This window comes from Dipodomys ordii, unplaced genomic scaffold (genome assembly GCF_000151885.1).
Source record: "Dipodomys ordii isolate 6190 unplaced genomic scaffold, Dord_2.0 Scaffold1, whole genome shotgun sequence".
NCBI lineage: Eukaryota > Metazoa > Chordata > Mammalia > Rodentia > Heteromyidae > Dipodomys > Dipodomys ordii.
The window spans coordinates 43,631,668-43,656,218 of NW_012267217.1; the positions used below are offsets into that span (position 1 = coordinate 43,631,668).

The window sequence follows — 24,551 nt, forward strand, 5'->3', positions numbered from 1 at the left end:
GCCACCTGCCTACCAGGCATGAGACCCTAAGTTCAGACCCTAGCATGCCCATAAAGCAGAAAAGTATTTTTTCCAAAGATGAATAGATCTTTGAAACTAAAATATCTTTAACTCCATTCCTAATGAACTGGTTATCTACATTTGAATATTTGCTTGCAATTATATAACAATATAGGTGTAACTAAAAATGCTTTTTAAAAAAATGCAACCTATGTTCAATAAAAACATAGCTAAATTTTTTAGAGTGTTATCCCTACATGGTTGGCAGAGGCTCACAAGTATCTTTTTGTCATCACTGAAGTGAAAACTTCTGATTATTCTGAAGTACCCTTAAAGGGGAATCACTTTCTTGTATCAGTATAAACGTATTAATCATAGCTATGACTAGTAATGCTATTAACAATGTTTTTATATATCGCTCATTGAATGATTTTTAAAAATAATTATTTTTGGCCACCCATCAGCAACTTGCAGTTGGTGGAATAATCACAAGAAAATGAGAATAATACCTAAATATAGGTGAAGATTGTTTTAGTTGCTATAAAAAATTAGCCTGAGTATATGACTTCTATCATCAAATAATCTATGCATATTGATAATAAAAATGACACAGGTGGCAGAATATCAATTCTTATTGCTGCCTTGAAGAGTTTTTGAGTTTAAAAGAGAAGGGGGCTTAGGGAAGGAAAGTTGTGGGAAAGTAAAATAGAATAAGTAAAGCATATGCTAGGCGGTGAAACGATACAGGAATTAACAAACATACCTGTTAGATTAACTACAGATCCACGTTATAAGGAACCTGTGAAGCGGGAAGTTTTAACTTTAATATATTGGCCTAACACTAATATTTCCTGAAGTCTAGTACATTGCTATTTTTTTAAATGGGCATTCATAGATTTTTGTCATCACTTTACTAAAATAGAACTCACATCATACAATCTGCCAATTTGGTGTTTATAGTTGAGTGAATTTTAGTGTGTCCACAAACTAGGACATTTTCATCATCTCCCCCAAAACCCACATCTCTTACATATATATACATCACCTCATCTCCTTTTTTGCTTCTGTAGATTTATGGACATTGCATATAAATTGCCCAGTGTGGTAAGCTTCTTAGCATAATGCATTCAAGATTAACCCATACTGTAGTGTGTATTAGTATTTATTTTGTATTTAGTATTTGTATTTATTTTTTGTTTTTGCCAAATAATAGTTTTCACATAAGTCCAACATTTTATTAGTTCATGGATATTTGGGCTTTGTTAGTATTCAATGACACTTATGGGCACATATTTTCATTTCTCCTGGGTATGCCTCTAGAAGTGATGTATGCAGGTTATATGTTGTTTTAACCATTTGAGGAAGTTTTCCAAAACTGCTACATCGTCTTACATTCCTACCAGCAGTGCATGAAGATTCTAATTTCTTCACATTCTGACTAGCATTTAATATTATCTTACGTTTTTCATTGTATCCATCCTAATGGATATAAAGAGATATCTTGCTGTGGTTCTGATTTTCATTTTCCCAATAATGTCAAGCATGTTTTCATGTGCTTATTGTCTCTGTCATCTTTGAGAGGTATTTGTTCAAATTCTTTGCCTGTTTTTCTTTTGAGTTCTCTGTTGTTTAATTGCAATGATTCTTAATTCTGGATATAAGTCCCTTATAAGCTATGACTTCAAAAAAATGTTTTCCCAATCTACAGATTATCATTTCACTTTCTTGCTCGTATTCTTTGAGGTACACACATTTTTAATTTTTATGATTTCTGGTTCACCCGTAGTGTCTCTTGTTGCCTGTGTCTTTGGTGTCACATTGTATACATCATAAATTCTTGTTTAATTATTAAAAACATTTATAAGTATTTCTTCAAAAGCCCAATCAACACAGCATTATTTAATGCAAAATAACTGTATATTCCAAATGTATATTTGGAATTATACTCCACTTCCATATTCCTTGTGTTTGGGAGTGACTGGTGAAAAGAAGCAAACACACATTTTTTTTAATGGCAATATTTTAAATTGGCTATACCTACATTTCAAAGTATTATGAGAGAACTTATGATGTAAGTGTGGTATAGTATATTACTCATAAACTACTGTTTGGGAAATTTCACATTTGTAAACCGATTCCTGATGGGACTAGCAACTCCTTCATTTTTAACAAATGACTAAACTTGGCTCTGAAGAATTAAAATGGTATACTTGCTATTTAGAGCCCTTATAGTAAGGCTTTATTCTTATATAATATTTTTTAAGAACTTTCTCACTTCTTTCTCCCCCCCACCTTCACCCCCCCATCCTAAGGCTGGAACTCAGCCTGAGGACTGTCCATGAGCTTCTTTTGTTCAAGGCTAGTACTCTACTACTTGAGCCATAGCCCAGCCTCACTTTTTTGGAAGTTTGTTTTTTTTCGGTCGGTCGTGGGGCTTGAACTCTGGGCCTGGGCGCTGTCCCTCAGCTCTTCAGCTCAAGGCGAGCGCTCTACCACTTGAGCTTCAGCGCCACTTCCGGTTTTCTGGTGGTTTATTGGAGATAGGAGTCTCACGATCTCTCCTGCCCGGGCTGGCTTTGAACCTCGATCCTCAGATCTTAGCCTCCTGAGTAGCTAGGATTACAGGCGTGAGCCACCAGCGCCCGGCTTTTGGAAGTTTTTCAGAGGTAAGAGTCTCATGGACTTTTCCGAAAAGCCCGGCCTAGCCTGGCTTTGAACCTTGATCCTTAGATCTCAGCCTCCCTAGAAGCTAGAATTACGGCAATAAGCACCAGCACCTGGCTTAAAATCCCTGTTTTATTAATGGCTACCAAACTTTTTATTCTTAAGCAATAGTAGTTCTGATTTATAAGTAGCTCACTTGGAGAAAATATTCTAAAGACATGGAAAAGTATATTGATTCCATTAGGCTATTAATTAGATCTGTATCAGAAAGATTTCCATAAGTGACCAACTTGCTGCATTGTTTCCATAATTCATAGTATTTCTATCATGTAGTTTCAATTTGTTAGTATTAAATAGTGTTTGTTTGGCTGGTCACCGGTGGCTTGTGCCTGTAATCCTTCTCTTTAGGAAGCTGTGACCTGAAAATCTCAGTTTGAAGTCAGCATGGACAGAAAAGTCTTATGAGAATCTTATAGTCAGTTAACTATCCCCCCCCTCAAAAAAAAAAAAAAGCTGAATGGAGCTATGCCTTCAGTGGTAGAGTGGTAGCCTTGAGCAAAAAAGCCCAGGGTCAGTGGCCTGGCCTTGAGTCCAAGCCCCCACAACCAGACAACCAGCACCCCCCCCAAAAAAAAAGGCTTGTTTAGATGGAATTTTGTGTGTGTGTGTGTGTGTGTGTTTTGGGGGTCCAGTCATGGGGCCTGAACTCTGGGCCTGGGCACTGTCCCTAAGCTCTTCAGCTGAAGGCTAGCGCTCTACCACTTGAGCCACAGCGCCACTTCCGGCTTTTTTGTTTTTGCTAATGTGGTGCTGAGGAATCGAACCCAGGGCTTCAGGCATGCAAGGCAAGCGCTTTAACCACTGAGCCACCTTCCCAGCCCCTAGATGGAATTTTTGGTACATTGTACATAGAATACTTTGCACTTGTTAAGCTCTTTCATGTTTAATATGTATTTCATATTACTAGATTCTAAGCTGTCTGAGAGAAAGATTCTTGTTTGCTTTACAAACAGTACTGTCCTCATAGTTTTCAGCAGCTCTAAGAGGCACAGAACATTTTTTTAAGGAAATGAGTGATTTGCTATTAGAAAGTCAAATTTGAAAGCTTTACAAGTAATCATCCTTTAGAAGCTTGCAGATTAAATGGAACAGATGTAATATATTTGAGTCAGTTAAAAGTTACTACTGTAAGTTTTTGTTTCTTTATGTAGAAACAAAGTTTTGGGTTTTCACTGTAGTCGTACTTTACCATTAGGGCTATGTCTCCAGCCTTTTTTGTTGTTGTTGTTGTCGGTTGTGGCGTTTGAACTCTGGGCCTGGGCGCTGTCCCTCAGCTCTTCAGCTCAAGGCTAGCACTCTGCCACTTGAGCTACAGCCCCACTTCCGGGTTTCTGGTGGTTTATTGGAGATAAGAGTCTCACAGACTTTCCTGCCCGGGCTGGCTTTGAACTGTGATCCTCAGATATCAGCCTCCTGATATCCTGAGTAGCTAGGATTACAGGCATGAGCCACCAGTGCCCAGCTATTCCATTTTGTTTTTGAGATTCCTTTTCCATAGTTTAAAAGTATTTTGTACTGGGCTGGGAAGGTGGCTCAGTGGTAGAGCACTTGCCTTGCATGCATGAGGCCCTGGGTTCCATTCCTCAGCACCACATAAGCAAAAAAGAAAAAAAGCCGGAAGTGGCACTGTGGCTCAAGTGGTAGAGCGCTAGCCTTGAGCTGAAGAGCTGAGGGACAGCGCCCAGGCCCAGAGTTCAGGCCCCACGACCGGACCCCCCAAAAAAATATATTTTGTACTGCCAAGCACCAATGGCTCAGGCCTGTAATCCTAGTTACTAAGGAAGCTGAGATCTGAGGATTGCAGTTTAAAGCCAGCCCTGGCAGGAAAGTTGGTCACACTCTTATTTCCAATTAACCTCCCCAAGTAGTAGCAGGCTAACCATGAGCAAAAAAAATTAAAAATCTCAGGGACAGCACCCAAGCTCTGCATTCAAGCCTCAGGACTGGCACACACTTGTGCACAAACACATAAAATTGTTCCTTGAGTTTCATTAATTTTTGATGTTTTACTAATATAGTACTTGCCTCCTCTGAGACATAAGAATAGAATGAAATTATGTTAGTCAAAATGACCTTTCCAGAAATCAATAACACAGTGATAAATAAACATCTGCCTGAAAGGCTAGACTTAATTCTAATTCTTTCAAGATTAAAAATACTTAAACTTGAGGTGAGTCTATTTATGAAAACTGCATAATTGTATGATACCACAATAGTGAATTCATGCTATTATGTTTGCCCAAACCAAATATATAGTCTTAATAGGGAACTCTAATACGAAACAAAACAAGCTGCATAAAATCTAAGCTATTGTCTGAATATCATTTATCAGTTTCAGTAGATAAACCATGACAATTTTAAAATATAGCCTGATATATCTTTATTACTTTTAAGTTCTTGTGCTTTCCCTTTGTTGCTTGACTACTAAGCACCATAATAAAAACAAATTTGTGCCGGGCGCCCGTGGCTCGTGCCTGTAATCCTAGCTATACTCAGGAGGCTGTGATCTGAGGATCACAGTTCAAACCAGCCCGGGCAGGAAAGTCCGTGAGCCTCCTATCTCCAATAAACCACTAGAAACCTGGAAGTGGGGCTGTGGCTCAGGCGGTAGAGCACTTGCCTTGAGCTGAAGAGCTGAGGGACAGCGCTCAAGCCCAGAGTTCAAGCCCTGCAACCTACCAAAAACAAAACAAAAAACAAAAAGTTTGCATATTTTCTTAGTCTGTAGGTTTCAAGTACCCAAAGAATTCTTCACTTTTTTTTTTGGTTGGGCATGGGGCCTGAACTCTGGGCCTAGGTACCTTCCGAACTCAGCTCTTCAGCTCAAGGCAAGCGCCTACCACTTGAGCCACAGCGCCATTTCCAGCTTTTTCTGCTTATATGGTGCTAAGGAATGCACATAAGGCAAGCACTCTACCACTGAGCTATCTTCCCAGCCCAGAATTCTTCACTTTTTGCAGTATTGAAGATTATGTGGTATAGCCTGAAATCTTGCGAATTCCTTACAAATCTCTTAATGTTTCTCTCATTCTCTGTGAAGTCAGAGAACTAAAATCATAATTCCTGACTTTTACATGTGCTGCCTCACTTCAGGAAAACCGAATTTATACCAATTTGTAAATAATTCAAAAATGCATTTTGAAATTGAGCCCAAAACAACTATTGGAGTGGCTAATTTTAATTCATAAACTTTACACACAAAAAAACCTTATACATTCTTTTCCCATAACCACTAAGGTTTTAAGTAAGTGGAATTATACGCTTAGGAATTTTTTAGCTCTGAGACTAACTTTTTGTGAGTCTTTAGAATTTCAGCATTGAGGTAGTTTATGAAGCAGTACTTAAATTTGAAGGCAGTTTCACTCTCTAGTAAGATAAACATTGCTTTTATAGAAGTATGTAAGAGATAATATAATCCTATTTATCTTTTTAAATTGGCTTTAAAATCAATGTACAGCCTGGTGTTGGTGGCTCATACCTGTAATCCTAGCCGCTCAGGAGGCTGAGGTAAGAGGATCAGGTTCACAGCCATCTGGGACTGGAAAGTCCTTGAGACTCTTTATTAACCACCAAAAAGCTTCAAGTAGTTGTGGCTCAAGTGGTTGAACACTAGCCTTGAGCAAAAAAAGCTGAAGGACAGAGCCCAGGTTCAAACCCCAGGACTGGCACCAAAACATAAAACAAAAAAATCCATTGTAGTAGAACATATAGACATTTTTTTAATTGAGTCATTTATTTGAAAGGTTCAAAGTCTTAAAAAGCTATGAACATAGCATTAGGTGGGTGTTGGAAAGAGGAATAGGAAGAGATGGGATAAAAATGTTACCACATAAGATACTTGCATAGTCATGGTTGCTGTTTTGCTAAGCAACACTGTCCCTTGAGCCCAGAAACATGAAAGCCTGTTTCAGAGCTATTAGTACTCTTACCTGAAAGGAAACAAAGCAAGTAAATTTTGCCATTCCTTTTAGAAACAGGGAACAAATGCCTTGATTTGAGAATGTTCAAAGCCTTTCTTGTTGAAATTTCATGAGGTGTTTACATCAGTCATATAACATTTTTCTCTGTTAAGTACTTCTTTTGGGGGAGGGGGGGCGGCCTGGGCACCATCAGCCCTTCAGCTCAAGGCTAGCACTCTACCACTTGAGCCATAGCGCCACTTCTAGATGCTGAGGAATCGAACCCAGGTCCTCAGGCATGCAAGACAAGCACTCTACCACTGAGACACCTTCCCAGCCCCTGTTAAGTACTTCTTTTAAGAACTTTAATAAAATGTGCCTCTTTTTAAAGACAAACTTTTAAAAGATGACATTGATTTCTCTGAGTTAAATCCAACAAACTAGTGGTTTATTTTATTAAATAACTGAAAACTTAATTTCACTATATGCTGCTCTCTTTTAGTTGTGCTGGTGGTGCAATTATACTGATACTTAATATCACTGCTAATAGAATTTATAAAAATGCATAAATAAGTTTTTTGTCATTAAATATTTGCCATCAAATTCAAATTAACTTCATATTTATTGTAACTTGTTTTGCCTTCTAATATCTAAACTAGAAGTTGACATACTGAATTGTTCTATTTAATGATCAAAGACCTGAGTAGGAACATCAAGAAAACTTTCCAAAAATTCAGAAGTTACTTAGCTTGGTAGTTTATTTTAGTTGACCATATTGACTGCTCTGTCTCACTCATAATTAAACTTATTTTGTTAAAATAAAATCAGTATAATCTAAAGTTTATAGGTTAACAGTCTGTAGTTTTGATTTCACGCACACGTGTGTGTGTGTGTGTGTGTGTGTGTGTGTGTGTGTGTGTGTGTGAATATACAGCGTTTGAATGTTACTTTTTCCCAACTGTATTAAACATCCTTAGACCATTATTGACATCAGAAACTTGGAGCACTGCTAAATTTCCAGTATTAATTACATCTCTTGAGTTTTGCTAGATTGGACACACAAAAAAGATGAATGCCAAATCTCAGGGTTAACAGAAAGAATTCTAAGGGGTAGAATAGGGGGTGGGGTAAAAGGAGAATTAGGCAATACAACATGGTTATTGATTCTTGGAAAACTAAAGTCTTTTGTATAGCAACTAGTTATATTTTTTTGGTTGGTCATGGGGCTTGAACTCAGGGCTGGGCACTGTCCCTGAGCTCTTTCCCTCAAGACTAGCACTGTACCACTTAGAGCCACTTCAGGTTTTCTGGTGGTTGGTTGGAGACATGGTACTTATGGACTTCGTGCCTGGGCTGGCCATGATCCTCAGATCCCAGCCTCCTAAGTAGCTAGGATTATAGGCATGAGGCACCAGCACCTGGCCTGAAATTTTTCTGATTAGTTGATAACAATTTAGAAAATAAAAAGGTTGAAAGTATAAAAGATAAAAGGATATATTAACACTGCTTTTAAGTATTTGGCCTGGAAACTAAAAACAGGTACAAATTAACTATAGTGATTATTAATGAATTGCATGGTAGTGTCTGTGGGTATACTTCCGCAGAATATTTTTAGTTAATATGTATGTAGCAACAAAATAGTCACTGAGTTTTTAAATGATGTACCCAAATATGCCTTTTGCTACAGTTACCCTGGTAACTAGACTTCTGCTTTCCTTACATTTCCTTAAATGTGATTTCCTTAAATTCCTGGAATTTTGTATTGGTGAGGATTCAGGAGAACTAATAACCTGTCATGTAGGGAAAGTTTTTTTTTTTCAATTTCTAATTGAGGTTATTCCCATTTTTAAAAGCCTGGAATACATTTCATTAGGTAAGAATGATTTATTCTTCAGTTAAAATTCAGTTATTTCTTTGCATACTTACCTTTCATCCTAAACAGAATTTTGTCAGAGATTTAGCGACTAAAAATGTTAATTAGGTTGTATAGAAGATAAATTTTTCATAAACGTAACAACTAAACTGTTGATGGGGGTACATCAAAGTCAGAGTATTTTAGGGTATTGAACAAATGAAGATATGAAATCTTTTGCATAGTGATAGTTAGCAGAAGTGCTATCTGGGCTTTCTTTGGGCTTTAGTTTGTACTTTGATCAAAGGTTGTGTTAAAAATAGGGATAATGGCACTAGAATTTGCCCTGATTCAGTTCCTTTATAGATGCTTAGTAGATTTTTACTACTATTTACTACTAAATTAGAAAAAAAAAAAGCCACCAACATCTTCATGAGCTTTTTTCTACACACTTCTCACCATCCCATTTGTTAAAACTTGTTTACTCTCTACACTGCAATGTATGTTCTATAAAGACTTTATTTCCAGTAGCTTAAACAATGCTGATCTACACTAACTATTCAGTATTTACATTAAACTTGTGTTAAAGCACTTTAATCATATATTGTTGTTGATAAAATTGATAAAATTTAAGACTTTACTGTTGGTAAGATGGGTTAATAAAATGGATTATTTAGTTGTGGTTAAATATCCCTTGATTTATTTCTATATAAAATAAAAGCAAAGAACATTTCATTTTAAAAAAACAATAATTTACATTAAGCAATATCTTTTTCTTTGTTCCTGGGCTTGAATTCCACGCTTAAACTCCCTCAACTTGCTTGCTTACTCACAGCTGGCATTTTATGTTACTTAAGCCAAACCTATAGCCCAGTGTTTTAGCTATTGGATTTGAGATGAAGTCTCTCAGACTTTTATGTTCAGACTAGCTTTGAATTACTATCCTTTGGATCTCCACCTCCTGAGTAGCTACAGTAACAGATATTAGCCACCAGCACCCAGCTAATACCATTCTATGGTGCCTTTTGCTTTACAGTAATCCTTTTATGTGTTACTGGCTTCTTTTCCTTCATTTCTGTACAAAGTTAGATACCAGGTACTGACTTTGTACATTTCTCTAAAGGCCTATATAGCTCAAGCCTTTGCTTATAGCCTTTTTCTTACCAGAAAAAGTACTCTTCTGCAAAATTATTAATACTGTATTCATTTCTGATGCCTCTTTGAATTCTCCTACTCTCCTGACTTATGAGAACACTCATTTGACACTTTAGTGTTTACCTAAAGTAAGTCTTCAGCTTTTTAGTATTTTCCATTATCTTTACTAGGGATAGGGCACAAAAGAGATACACCCTTTACTTTTGGGAAACATCATTAGATGAAAGGGGAAAACTGCCTTATTCTCTGAAGATTTAGAAACTACACAGTAACTATCACTAGAATAATGTAATAAGTAAGAAATGACAATTACCATGTGCAATGGAGTCTTGCCAGACGCTGGTGGCTCACACCTGTAATCCTAGCTACTTAGGAGGCTGAGAGCTGAGGATCATGGTTCAAAGCCAGCCCAAAAGCCAGCCCAAGCAGAAAAGTATGTGGAACTTTTGTTTCCAATTAACCATCAAAAAACCAGAAGTAATGCTGTGGTTCAAAGTGGTAGAGTGCTAGCCCTGAGCAAAAAGAGCTCAGAGACAACTCTCTACTATTGGGGGCAGAGAGAGGGGAGGAGGAGAAGACTTTTCATTAAGAATAATGTTTAAAGTTCTCTCAAATTGTATTTTCATGATTAGGTATACATGTAGTGTGTGTATGGTAAGGAAGCCTCACCTTTATTATGAAATACTTTCTTTACCATATTTTTATTATGTGGCCTTTGTAATCATGTATTTTCATAACATCTTTTGTGGTCTGAGTTCCTAGAATCAGAGGATTTAAAATTGGAAGAGACCTTTTAAGCCATCCCTATTGTTTTTCAGATGAGAAAATTGAAAACCAAAATGTCCAATAACCACTTGGTGATTTTGCCATTTGGTGACAAATCCAGCTTTCCACAAAGTATTAGGCCCTTTTCCCCCAACTACCTACACAGATTAGTTGTTTAATACTACTGAATCACTTTCACTTTTTTAAAAACTTTTTCCATATTATGAAGTAGAATTGGGGCTGGGAAGGTGGCTCAGTGGTAGAGCGCTTGCCTTGCATACCTGAGGCCCTGGGTTCGATTCCTCAGCACCACAAAAGAAAAAAAGAAAAAAGCGGGAAGTGGCGCTGTGGCTCAAGTGGTAGAGCGCTAGCCTTGAGCTGAAGAGCTAAGGGACAGCACCCGGGCCCAGAGTTCAGGCCCCACGACCAGACCCCCCCAAAAAAAAAACAAGTAGAATTTTGAAGACCAGTATAGCAGAATGATATGTTTTTTAATTTATTTTTATTGTTTTTCTTGAGCATGCTATTATTTGAAATTGGTTGTAAAATCACAGTATTCAAATATTAATCTTACTTTAATATTTAGAGGTAAATGCCCAAATCTTAAATATCCCAAAAGAATTTTAGAATTCTGAAGAAACAAAATTTCAAAGCATTAAAATGATTTCCTACATGCTTGGGTTTTGTTTTTTGTTTTTGTTTTTTGGTTGGGTGTGGGCTTGAATTCTGGGCCTGGGCGCTGTCTCTCAGCTCTTCAGCTCAAGGTTAGTGCTCTACCACTTGAGCCACAGTGCCACTTCCAGTTTTCTGAGTGGTTTATTGAGATAAGAGTCTCACAGACTTTCCTACTTGGGCTGGCTTTGAACTATGATCCTCAGATCTCAGCCTCCTGAGTAGATAAGATTACAGGCGTGAGCTACCAGCTCCTGGCTAGATGCATTCTTTCCTAACATTTTAGACTTCGTATTTATACAACATTCAGAGTTTATATGTATATATATATATATATGATTTTTAAAATTTATTCCTTTTTTTAACATTCCCTTAAAAGCCTGCATTTAGTGAGCAGCAAAATCTTGAGAGAATTTCAGGAAATATAAGTATTGGCTCTAATAATTAATCTGTGACTGGACATGACCCTGCTATCTAGATTGATATAACATGCCAATTTTAAGTAGGGCTGGAATGTGGCTTAGTGGTAGAGTGCTAGCCTTGAGCAAAAGAAGCTCAGGGACAGTGCCCAGACCCTGAGTTCAAGCCTCAGGATTGGCATACACACAAAAAAAAGATAGAAACTGTTTTGTTGTTTTCTGCTACATTTGATATTCTTAAATTTGTTAGTTTAAAAGGGCAACAGTAAATTATCTCAAGTGATAATAACCAAAGTTATTTGACAATTTTTCTAAAGCAAATTTTTTTTTTACTATTTGGAAATATAAACAGTTTAGACAAAACTTAAGCAAAATGTTAACTTCATTTAAAAAAATTTGTCAGTGGGTATGTTAAAATCACTATTGAAGTATAGTATTAGTCCATATTTTAAAAATGTTAGGCATGACTTCTAGTATTGTAATTTCTTTTAAATTATTCAAGTAATCATTTTTATAATATATATTTTTATTGTAAAGATACTGTACAGAGGGGTTACAGTTACATGAATAAGGTAATGAGTCCATTTCCTATTGAGCATTGTTGCCCCCTCCTTTGTTTTTCCCCTACGGTCCCTTCTCTCCCTTCCCCAACCTCTCCCCCCCCCCCACCCCAGTTGTTAAGTTCATTTTCAACATAGCATCTTGTACATCTCATTGTTACAATGGGTCAATCTGTATCCTTATTTCAGCATTTTGTTATTTCCCTTCCTCCTTCCCAAATTAGAAAAATGTATATACAAGATTCAGGCCACTGGAATCAAATACAGTGAAAACGGGTTATACCATGGGGGAAGAACATACAAAAGAAACAAAATATCACATAGTACATTATAAGTACATTTAAAAAAAATAGCAAAAAAGATAAAACCTTGTGTCCCTATCTTGGGGTTCACTTTGCTTAGCATCATCTTATATGGTCATATGTACATAGTTTTGACCTTCTCTGCTTGTCCTAGACATATACTAGTTATTGCAAATAAGGGAAACCATCTTAAATCCATTTGCAGAGGAAATAAAACATCAATCAATACTAAAGTATGTAGAGTACCTGGGTGAAAGTCATCATCCTTTGACATGTCCAAATCCTGTTCCTCTTTAGAGTTGTCATCTAAGTATAATGTCTAATTCCCAAACCTTTTCCATTCATACCTTTACAGGCATGTATTTTACTTTAAACAAAAAGCATGAGATTCTGTTTTATTTTAAACATTCTTTTTTACTGATGTTATTTCTTGGATGGTCCTCCTAATGTTCTTTATTGTACTAGATTTGTGTAAACTAGTCAGTAATAAAAGTTTATTAGTATTAGTTGTTTTGTATTTAGAGTATTTCAGTATTATGACAGTTATTTTTCCCAGAATCTTGGGACTTTATGAATAAGTTAAATAACGATGTTAAGTATGTTCACCATTTACTTTGTTTATGATTCTGGTATTTATTTCTGAAGTATTCATTTCCTCAGATATTTTCACTTCTGTTTTTAACTGTTGTAAAATTTTTGTGAAAGTAAGATGTATATAATATATTATGTTGTTGTATGTAATGACCCCCATAAGGATCAGTGTCAATATTGATGAGCAATTTCAGAGTTTTAAAATAAATACCATATATTCTGGAAAAACAATTGAATTTTTGTGTTTTTCATGTGATAACTATAGATATTCCTTCATAATAAATTCAGTTTTTCCTGGTAATATGTTGGGCCCTGAATAATAAGAATAGTACACTATAAGTTCCCTTTAAAAAAATCTTTTAGGCAAGATTACTTCCATAGAAAATCTTATAACCTCCACATAACTGTTGCTGTTAGGGACTACTCACCACTTCCTTTTGCTGCCATGCAGTACCAGGTCACCTAACATATAATAGTAAGCTCTTTAGCAAAACAGATTGTTCTAACTCATCCAGAATATTACAATTAAATATTTTGAAAAGTATTGTATTTCCCTTGATGATGTGTAGTATGTTACTATATACTGTACAAACTGAGATGTCCAAATGCCACAACTTTTTTCATTATTAGGGGCCCCTAATTTGGCTCTGTGGTCATTTAGTCCACCTTTCTACCTTAATATCTCACAAATTGGACTCTTGAAACTTGGGCTTATTTTGTCCTATTTCCAATAATCAGTAACTTATAATTTCTTTGTTTCAAAATAACTTAGTGGGGAATATGAAACCAGTATTTCACCTATATGAAACCAATATTGGCACATTCTATACTTGGTTGATAAAGTTTAGAAAAATCACAATTTTTGCTGCCACTGTTCCTCACTTGTTAGTACTGGGAATTAGTGGGAAAGAAGAATCCCTTTTGTTTCCAGATGTAATAATAACCCATTTGGAAAATTTAGCCAAAGGGAAATAGGTTTTGTTTTGTTTTAGTAAGTTTGGTAATAAGTCAACAACATTGTATTTAACTAGATACCGAAGTGCATATCCTACCTAACCACAACATAAACCTATATATAACTTGAAATTTGCCTTTCAAGTCAGAAAAATACAAAGCACTGTAGTGCTTGTAACACTCTTCCATATGATTATAGGTAACTAAATGACCATGGAATCTGGAGCAGAGAACCAGCAGAGTGGAGATGCAGCTGTAACAGAAGCTGAAAACCAACAAATGACAGTTCAAGCCCAGCCACAGATTGCCACATTAGCCCAGGTATAAACATATGAAGAGATCCCAAGCTGTGTCTCTTCCAAGAGGAATATGTTTCCAAGAAAAATTAGGATTACAGAGGGATACAGAATGAGTGGAAATATTCCTAGGTTATCAAACTCTTTTAGTCTGTGTTTAGAAATAGTAGTATTTAGTAACATAGTGAATATCACTAAATACTAATATAGTACTTGTAGTTACATGATCCAGAAATAATTACACTTTTACCTGTTAAATTGGTTCTCAAGCAAGGGGATAGAACTTTGACTATACTTTGTTCATATAGCTTAGTTTTGGGACACATAATTTAAAGTGCTAAATTTACAGTTTACACTAAAAAATAAGTATTTGCATTTAAATGCAAGAATAAGGATCATAGTTTTGCTTGTATATGCTAAATGTAGTTTTGATTTATTACTTTAAACATCCTATTTTTAAGAATATATGTTCTGAATCTTCTTGTTCTCACATATTTTTCTCTTATTAAGAACTTCATCTGAATATAAGTGAAAAGATGGTTAATATAAAAACATAGGAAATATAAAATTACTTGGTAAAATGTAATATTTCCTCTTTAAGATGAATACCCCAAACAGAAATAATCCTAGAAGAATCTGTGTTATATCTAGCTACAGTTTTTCCAAGAGTTTAAGAGTTTCTGGGGAAATCACTGAGCAAGAACGAGTTGGGGAATAGTCAGGGTAGAAGTCTAGCTGAGGAAGTGGCGCTGTGGCTCAAGCGGTAGAGCGCTCGCCTTGAGCTGAAGAGCACAGGGACAGTGCCCAGGCCCAGAGTTCAAGCCCCACGACCGACCAAAAAAAAACAAAGAAGTCTAGCTGAGCTCAAATATGGACCAGATACTGATATCCCAGCCAGAATAATAGTCAGAAGGAGTGGATTGCTCTGTTTTCTCCCATTAACACTTCTTTACCAGTCCTCTTATAAAAGAAAGCTAAATACATTTAGAGATAAGTGAATATACACTGTTATGTCAGGAGTTAGGAATTACTCATATGGGTTCAAGATAACAAATGAGAATCTGGACTCACCCTTTGATAAAAAGATAACAGTGGTAATAGGCAGCTAGGTGATAACAATACTCAAGACATACCTCTGTTTGATCACAATATTATGTCACAGTCTGCTATATAGCCATCCTGGAAATTCCTTTTACCTAATGACAGTTTCTTGTTGACTCTGTATTCCTGATGCAGAAAAGCATATAGATGCAATAGTTTTTTTGTTTGTTTAAGAATGTTTAACTAGGGTAAAGAATTCTTGGTAAAGGATTTTTTGTCATAAATTTTGAAAGCGTTGATCCACAACCAATTTTTAAAGTTCAAATTCCTTATTTTGTATCTGTGGTGTCTTATAAAAATCTTTCATCACAGTACTTCAAAACTTTGATACTATGGGCATGGCAAATTGGATTGGTTTTCTGTGTTTATTCAAAAGTCTTTTTATAGTGGAAACATATCTTCAATTCTGGAAAACACTTTCCTTTCATTTCTCTGTAGGAACCTTGTAATCCAAATGTTATTTATATCTCTAGATCTGTTTTTCTCATTTCCTCATCTATTCTTTCCTACTTTTCATTTTTTGCTCTCACTTTCTACAAGTTATCCTTGACATATTCTAGTCCATCTTTTGAATTTTTTATTTCTGCTATCATGTTTTTAAAGAGTTCCACTTATTTTCTGAATAGTCCCTTTAGGTTTTAATAATATCCTGTGTTTCACAAAGAAATGCTTTTATTTTGTGTCTGAGAATATTAGACTATTTCAACTTTCTTCTCATGTAGATTTTTTTCATGTCTCCCTGACCCATTTTCATTGTTTTGATTGTCATCTTTCATGTTAGAGACTTTTCTCAAATATTTGGTGATTTGTGATTGTCTCTATAGGGTTAAAATGGGGAGAGAGTGTAACTCAGTAATAGTATCCTCACTCCTCAGCAATCAATAAATGTAAGGGACTAAGAAGATATATTTGGAAGCTGTAAGTATGTTTGGTTATGAACCCTGAGCATCACTGTAGGGTGATTATGGTGGTGCTACTGTCACTATCTCTTAGATCTTGCAATTGATATGGTAGCCCATAACTTTCACTAAAGCCCTGCTTACAAGGATAAAGCCTCGAAGCCAAATGAAAGAAGAGGGCTAGAGCCACCTGTAGTATTTTCTGATATGAGGCAGTTAAGAAACCCTTGGTCCAAAGTAAATTTCTATTTTTCTGTGAGTAAGGCGGACTGTTTGTTCTTCTATAGGGAATGGAGAGAGGATTCAGCTGCTTTTTAAAGAGCTTTCAACCACCCTTTCTTTTCACTCTGCCTCCTAGAGGTGGTATAAATCCTGGGCCTCTTGATTTTAATGGTTCAAATCAGTCTTTTCCTGCCTGAAGCTCATAAGTTGGCCTTCTGATTTCTTTCCAGTTCATTACCATTCATTCATCTGCTTTCCAGCCTCCAAAATTCTACTATTTTTACCACTTTTCCATTCTCCTGTATTTGTGTAATTATGCCTATAAAAATGAAATTGATTTTGTGAGGTTTAATTGAGGATTAAATTAGGAACAAAATTGATATGCACATGGTCACCTTGCTTTATCAGACAGCATACTAGTATTGAAACCTTAACAGTGGCATGCAGTAATTAAATGTGAGTTTTTAGGAAAGCCAGTAGGTGCCTCATTCATAAATTTTCAATTCCTTTTATTCTCTAGTAAAGTGTTTTCTTTTTCTTTACTTACTCATCCAAGTCCCTTAAATATATCAGAGTTTTTGGTTTAATTGCCTATCATTCTGATTTTGATTACTTCTTAATGTCAATAGCTAAAGACTAGGAAAATACAATAAAATTTCCAGACAAACTCAAGATGGTGGTGATTTGGTCAATGAGTAGGAAAAAAGACACCTTTAGTCTTTAGAGTAAAAGAAAATGTCAGTATAAGTATGATGCTTTACTTTTACAGTTTGAAGAAGACTATGAGCATATAAAGTTTATTACAGTTCTCATGCAAATTTGAACACCTAGGTATCTAATAATAGGGGAATTATTAAATTTTGTACTTTTATAGCCATTATACAGCCATTAAAACCATGAAATAATACTATTAATAGTATGGAAAGAAACTATAATAAAGTTAAAGATAAAATGACCATGGTAATGTATTGTAAAAAATTGTGTGTCCCTTTGTGGTTTGAAAAACAACTAGATGGGCTGATGGTATGGTTCAATTGATAGAGTTCTTTTCTAGCAAGTACATGACCCTGAGTTAAAACCTTAGTATGGCCCCAAACAAAACAACAAAACCTAGATAAGCTACAACAAAAATGTAATAAGGACTCTTGATTGTGGTAGATATACAAAGAATTTTTAAAAATTATTTTCCACTTGTATTATCTCTACTTTATAAACTTTAGGGGGAAATATCCTCTGTTCCTCTTAGATTCTGAATTTGCACACAGGTACCCTTTGACTCCATTGCAGGTAGTTTTGAGAACTAGTTAAAACTAAATAAGACTTAAAAGAAGCCAGACAGTATGTGATTAATAAGGGAGTGTTTGAAGGCTTTCTAACTATCCAGAGATAGAAACTCCTGGTTTTAATCTGTGTGCAAAAGACTACACTCAGTAAGATCTTTGCCTCAGACTCTAGAGTAAAATGTTTAAGTGCATGCTTGAATATATCTGTAAATTCAAGTCATCCACTACAACTCCAACCACTCAAAACCTTATCCTTAACATTTTCTATTTCAGTTAATCAAGTAATTTATCCATTTTTTTTCATTTTGATTCCTCTCTTCCCTCCTTCAGCTAATCATTCATAAAATTTGTTCTGCCTTCACATTTTCATAAAGTCACTTCTGTAATCCCCATACCTACACACTACTAGTCCATTTATGGCTATCATCATCTTACCGTAACTGTTGCATAGGGGTTTTTCATGCTATCTCCACCTCCAGTTTTTCTCCCCACATTATATATGTCTATCATGTTACCACTAAAGTGGTCTACCTGAAATGCAAACTCAACAAGAAATTTAGGAGTTTAAAGTCCTTAATGGTTTCCTCAGTACTCTCAAGGTGTAAAAGTTGCCTTAAACTCACGTGTTTTTATGAGGAGTTTATTTGGTCCCTTCCCACTTCTGTTTCTGTGTCTTTCTTACTTTCCAATCATACAGTAACAAACTTACGTGTTCTAGTACTACTGAACTACTTCTGAATAGTACTGAACTATTTATACTATGTATAATCTATACTATTTCTCTTTGCCATTGTCAGTATTATCATCTCTGCCTCAAGTTTTTTGCCTCTCCTTTTCCCAAGTCATAAGAAGAAGAAACCTAACATATTCTTCAAATGAATATTCTTGTAGCCTCTTCTGTGCTTGGGTTGAGTTGGGTAGTTGTCTGCAGTTTGTCCTCTTTATATAACTACTAATAAGATTTTTTTAATCACTAAAATAATGTCCATTTGCCTACTAGCAAACCTCATCAATACATTTGAATTACATTTACTAGTATCTCTTTTCCCCATTTCTTCATGCATGCATGCAAATAATTTATGATTAGGGGTCCATATTTTTCTTATTTTGGTGGGGTTTGTTCAAACATTGTTCCTGGCAAAAAGGTCTTGATAACTGTTTACCAAATGAGCAAATAGAATGCCTACCTGAATGTAGTGGAGTATAGGAAAAATAATTGCCACCTGATTAACATGTATGACATAAGAGCCCTTAAAATTTGGATAGTAACTCATTAAAGTTGCCTTCTTTCTGCTTCAGGAAACAGTGGGTTTCTCTTATTCTTTCAGTTCTGCCCCTTTGTACATTCAAAATGAAAAGATCTTAAAACCCAGCTGTTACCAGTTTTACAATTTTTGAGGATGGGAGGAATTGAATTTTTTTCACTTTAATTTATATTAATACTTAATCATTAATGAGGAAGAATACTTGTAATTAAGATAGAGGAAATGAAGCTGGAAACTGTAAGATGTAACTTAGTAACTAATTATTCCCTAAGTTTAAGAGCAATCAAGATTTTAGAACATGGCTTATTTGGACACATATTCTTAAGACTTTTATGTTTCTTCAAGGCCAGCATATCTGTTGACCTTACATAAATTACTCTTTGAACAGTTATTTTTTACTTTAAAATGAAGCTAGTCCTTATTACTCAATCTTTAATTTCTTTAAAGAACAAAATAAGAAAAAAATCAAATATAAAAATAGGAAAATGTAAAGCATCATTCTATATTTTCAATACTATAATAAAACATACTTGGGATTCGTTAGGGAGGGGAGGCGGTTATATCAAGAATATTAAATATAATCTTTTTTTTGAATTAATGAAAAGCTTACCTAGCAGAAAATTCACCAGTTTGCTTTTACAAAGTTACTTCATATTGAACCTGAGTAGTCAAGGTATCTGTGATGGTAATTTTTTTTTCCCATGTTCAACACCATAGGTATCAATGCCAGCAGCTCATGCAACATCATCTGCTCCCACTGTAACTTTAGTACAGCTGCCCAATGGGCAGACAGTTCAAGTCCATGGAGTTATTCAGGCGGCCCAGCCATCAGTTATTCAGTCTCCACAAGTCCAGACAGTTCAGGTATGTGTGAAAAATTATGCATATACATTTGTAATTTGTGTATAATTACTTGTCTTATTTTCGTTGTTATTAAAATATTTAGTTCAGAGAATTTTACTTCATAGAAAAGGAATATGTTTCATCTGTATTATGATCTTATATATAGGGGTATACACATCCAACAACGCACAAAGATAATGACTTTTCCTAAGCTACAGAAGATGGAAGTCATTTGAAGAGTTAAGTAAATGAAAGTGGAAATGTTTGGGAGAGACTATAAGGCACCAATGTACTTCAGCTAAGGAAAATTCAGATACAAAAATAGAATTTTTATAATTCTTTTCTAAACCTGCTTTTGACTGGAAAACACTTGATAAACAATGAATTAACTTTACCTGAACATATTTGATATTGACTTGTAGGGCTTTCCATTACAGTATATAGTTTTGAAATAATAATATATTCAGAAGGTACATCTTAGGTCATTGACTATACTATACGTGTTATTCTTTGGAAAGTTTGTTCCTTTCATTTGGATCCAAAAGGCATAAAGGTACACTAAACCTCTGAAGGCAACTACTCAACTGAAGGGAACCAAGAACATACAGATCTTTGCAACTGAGCTTATTGAGAGAGGGATGAGGGAAAGAGAGAGAGTAGGCCATAACCTCAGCCACTCTATTTCATATTTTTTGCTTCACAGTCTTCCAATAAGGACTTAAAAAGACTTTTCTCTGGAACTCAGGTGAGTCTTAGGTCCTAGATTTGAAGAGAACCTTTAGTAGAAAGGAAGGTGAGAAATTATTCTTTGTCTTTGCCCTACTCTATCAACATGAAATTTCAAGATCTGAATAAAAGCCTTAGAGGTCTTTTAGGTCTAGGCCGAACTTGTTACCACCCAGCCCTTGATATATTGCTTAATTCCCCATTATAACATTTTATCTCCAAATGATAGTCCAATGTTTACTTGATCAGTTTCAGAGAAAGTGACTGCCTCTCTCTAGAAGTGTTCTGTTTAGAATAAGGGATGACTGCTAAAATATTGTTTCCTGAGCTAGAATATATCATTCTAACTTTTTGTTTTGTTTTGTTTTGTCGGTCATGGGGCTTGAACTCTGGGCTTGGGCGCTATGTCTGCACTCTTCAGCTCAAGGCGAGCACTCTATCACTTGAGCCACAGCACCACTTCAGGGTTTCTAGTGGTTTAGGAAATAAGTCTCACGGCCTTTCCTGCCTGGGCTGGCTTTGAACTGTGATCCTCAGATCTCAGCCTCCCGAGTAGCTAGGATTACAGGCGTGAGCCACCGGTGCCTGGCTCATTCTAACTTTTTTTTACTTGGCAGTTGCACTTTTGCCTCAGAAACTAGAAAGTCTTATTCCTTTTCTGTCAAATTACTTCCTCTTCCTCATACTCTATGTTTAAGAAAATTTGCAGACTCAACAAAGTCCTAGTTTTCTTCAGTCTTTTATAATAGGTTATACCTTTGATTCTTCTTTGCCATCCTAATTGCCTTTTTCTGGGTGAGAAATGTTTTCTTTCAGTATGATAGCCAAAAATGATAGATCTCTGTAGAGGGGCGATGTGTTTCCTTTGTCCTATAAGCATTCTATTAATGTTATCAAAAGATATGTGAAGATGTTGTTAGCTAGTATCAATTTATTGAACTGTTGATCTCCTCTGCTTCATTTAGTCCTTCTGCTTTGGCTTGGGAAAGACAGTGTTTTCATGTGAAATCAAGTTGGGTAAATTTCCAGAAGCTCTTGGAATGGATTTTGTTAACAAGTAGTTGATAGTGTTACCAAATTAAAAGCCAAGAATTTCTGTGGCCTCGTAATCACTCAGAAGTAGTTCTTTGCCTTACTTAGTTTTTTATCTCATTGAAGGCTACCTTACTGTTTTCCATGTTCTCACATTCTTTTCTTGATCATAGTGGAAAGATCTTGACCTGCCAGGGAGGAGACCTAGATTCTGACCTATTTGGATAGTAATAAGTCAGATGCTCTTGGGCATGTCAACCTTTACTTTCTATTTTACTTAAAGACATAGGTTTTCTTCCATTAAAAAAAAAAAAGTTACATAGTCTATAGAGATTACAATGGGGGAATAATAATGTTCATTGTTTATTATGTTCATATTTTGGAACATAATTTTGACGTAATTCCTTTATAGAAATATATATTTATCTTTAAAAAACAGATTTTCCATTAAGATAATCTATGCTTATAATTTACAACATGTAAGTTTGCAGAAGAAAAGTTAGACTTCTTAAAGCCTTAATTCTATAAATAGATACAAATATACATGTGGACTTTTTTCTTTTAAAGGGCCTAAGCTGTACAGAATCTACTAAACTTTTACTGGTCACTTTAGCTGGCTAACAGTGACTCATATTAATAGATAGGAAGTAGTTTACATCAGAAGATGTGATCAACAAGGTGTGGAATTGTTCCTCAAACTTCTACATAGAAGAACATTAAGCCGGGCGCTGGTGGCTCACGCCTGTAATCCTAGCTACTCAGGAGGCTGAGATCTAAGGATCGCGGTTCAAAGCCAGCCCGGGCAGGAGAGACCATGAGACTCCTATCTCCAATAAACCATCAGAAAACGGGAAGTGGCGTTGTAGCTCAAGTGGTAGAGCGCTCGCCTTGAGCTGAAGAGCTGAGGGACAGCACCCAGGCCCAGAGTTCAAGCCCCACGACCGACCAAAAAAAAAGAAGAACATTATTATTATATAACAAGGCTTCAAATACACAAAGTACATTTCATGATGGGAGAATTAAGATACTCCTGTTTATATATTGCAATCTAAAAATAAGAAACTAAGCTGTACTTATTTCATGTACAGCATGGCTTTGGTGCTCTAACATTGTTACATACGTATATTCTCAAAGATTATGTGAAAATCCTTATAAAAATGTTGAGGATTACACAGTATTTAGGGGTTGAGGGTGCCATCCTCATTTTTATTTATTAGTTGTGGCCACATTTTAATACAATGTAGTTTAAATGTACCAGGCAGGTGATTTATAGATAATATTACTTTAAATTATTACATTTCATCTCTACAACAAATGCTTATTGATCACATGCTATGTACCAGTCATTGTTCTAGGTGCTATCAAAGACAGCAGTGAACAAACCATACATCTATTTCTCTTGAAGATCACATTGAGTGAAGAGAGACAGACTATGAAAAAAATAAAATATGTCAGGTGAGGATAAGTGCTGAAGAGATTAATAAAACAGGGGTAAAGGGTAGAGAAAGGTGCAAAGGGAAAAGTGCTTATTTTATATAAGATGGTTGGGGAAATGATGAGCAGAGACCAGATAGTGAAAGCTATCAAGGTTTGGAAATGAGGATGATTGGGATTCCATGATATAAGGAAATAGCAGGGTGTTGATAGAATAGAATAAACAAGCAGAGTGATTGGAGATGAGATTTTATGTTGTTTTGCTGCCAGTATTGTGCCTTCATCGCATCTTGTATTCACTGGGCTTGCTTGCCCACCACTGGTGGTCTACTACTTGAGCCATACCTCCAGCTCTGCTTTTTCCTGTTTAATTGGGGATGGAATTTCAAGGGTTTTCTGCCAGGACTGGCACTAAAAGGTCTTCTGGGTCTCAGCTTCTTGAGTAATTAAAATTACATGTTTGAGCCTCTGGCAGCAGCTGAAGATGAGCCTTCTGGTGCTTTGTAATATGATGGGGATAGCAGTAAAAACCTTGTATGACACACAGACTCTGTAATTATACTACAGTAAAATATTTAACAGTTTCCTAACTTCACGGTGTTTATTGTTTAACATATAGGCATGTTTCTGACCTTAATGATGCCTGGGAAGCAAGGGCTTGGAAGATGTATTTTACCTAACAGATGTTTGAAAAAAGAAATCCATTTGAACTATCCCATTTCAGAAAAAGTACTATTTTAACTACAAATGAGAGTATTGTTTCTTGAAAAAAAAACATACACTTTGGAGAGAAAATTTGGCAATACAAATTTGAAAATGATTTCATATTTTCCTCCCTCTAGGGATAATGTAGGTTTGTCTTCCCAAAAGTATTAAGTGTATGTGTGTGCGTGTGTGTGTGTGTGTGTGTGTGTATGTGTGTGCACACTTAGGCTTAAACTCTTTCATTCTTATTTGGCTTTTTTACTCATAGCTGGTATTTATCACTTGAACCAAGCCTTCTCTTCTGGCTTTTTCTAGTTGGAGATGAGAGTCTCATGGATATGTTTGTTGAAATTCGTTTTAAACCTCAGTTTTCAAGTCTCAAGCCACCTGAGTAACTAAGATTATAAGCAAGAGTCGGTAGCCCACAGCTATGCCTCAGAATTTTTAAAAAGCTTCGAGACTGTTTGGAAGTCTAAGTTTCAGTAGGTACTGAATTTATTGGTTAAAAAGTGTGAAACTGGCCAGGCACCAGTGGCTCACACCTGTAATCCTACTTACTCAGGAGGCTGAGATCTGAGGATCATGGTTCAAAACAAAAAAAAAAAAAAATTATATCAACTACAGGTAGCTCACATCTGTAATCCAGGATTACAGATGAGGATCACCAAGACCAATGGGTAAAAAAGTCTGTGAGACTGCTCCAAAATAACGAGTGAAAAGCAGGGCTGGAGGCATAGCTTAATTGGTAGAGCACCAGCAGAGCAATTAAACAAGTGTAAGGCCTTGGGTTCAAATCCCAGTACCACCAAACATTCATACATATATACACATACACCTGTACACACATATACA

At 35.8% G+C, this 24,551-nt stretch overlaps 1 protein-coding gene across 3 annotated transcripts in view; it reads left to right on the top strand.

Annotated features, from left to right (window-relative positions):
- Positions 1-14,090: 14,090 nt before the first annotated feature.
- The window catches only part of Creb1 (cAMP responsive element binding protein 1), a 40,687-nt gene continuing 30,226 nt past the window's right edge, over positions 14,091-24,551 (top strand). For 2 of the 3 annotated variants that reach the window (XR_001174753.1, XM_013009476.1), the window contains exons 1-2: positions 14,091-14,214; positions 19,677-19,823. Coding sequence is in view for 2 of the 3 variants with exons in the window: in XM_013009476.1 (XP_012864930.1) it covers positions 14,101-14,214; positions 19,677-19,823 (261 nt within the window). In the remaining variant the exon portion in view is untranslated. Of the gene's footprint in view, positions 14,215-19,676; positions 19,824-22,903; positions 23,016-23,613; positions 23,724-24,551 lie in introns of those variants that run through there. The other variant, XM_013009486.1, reaches the window with a different exon arrangement.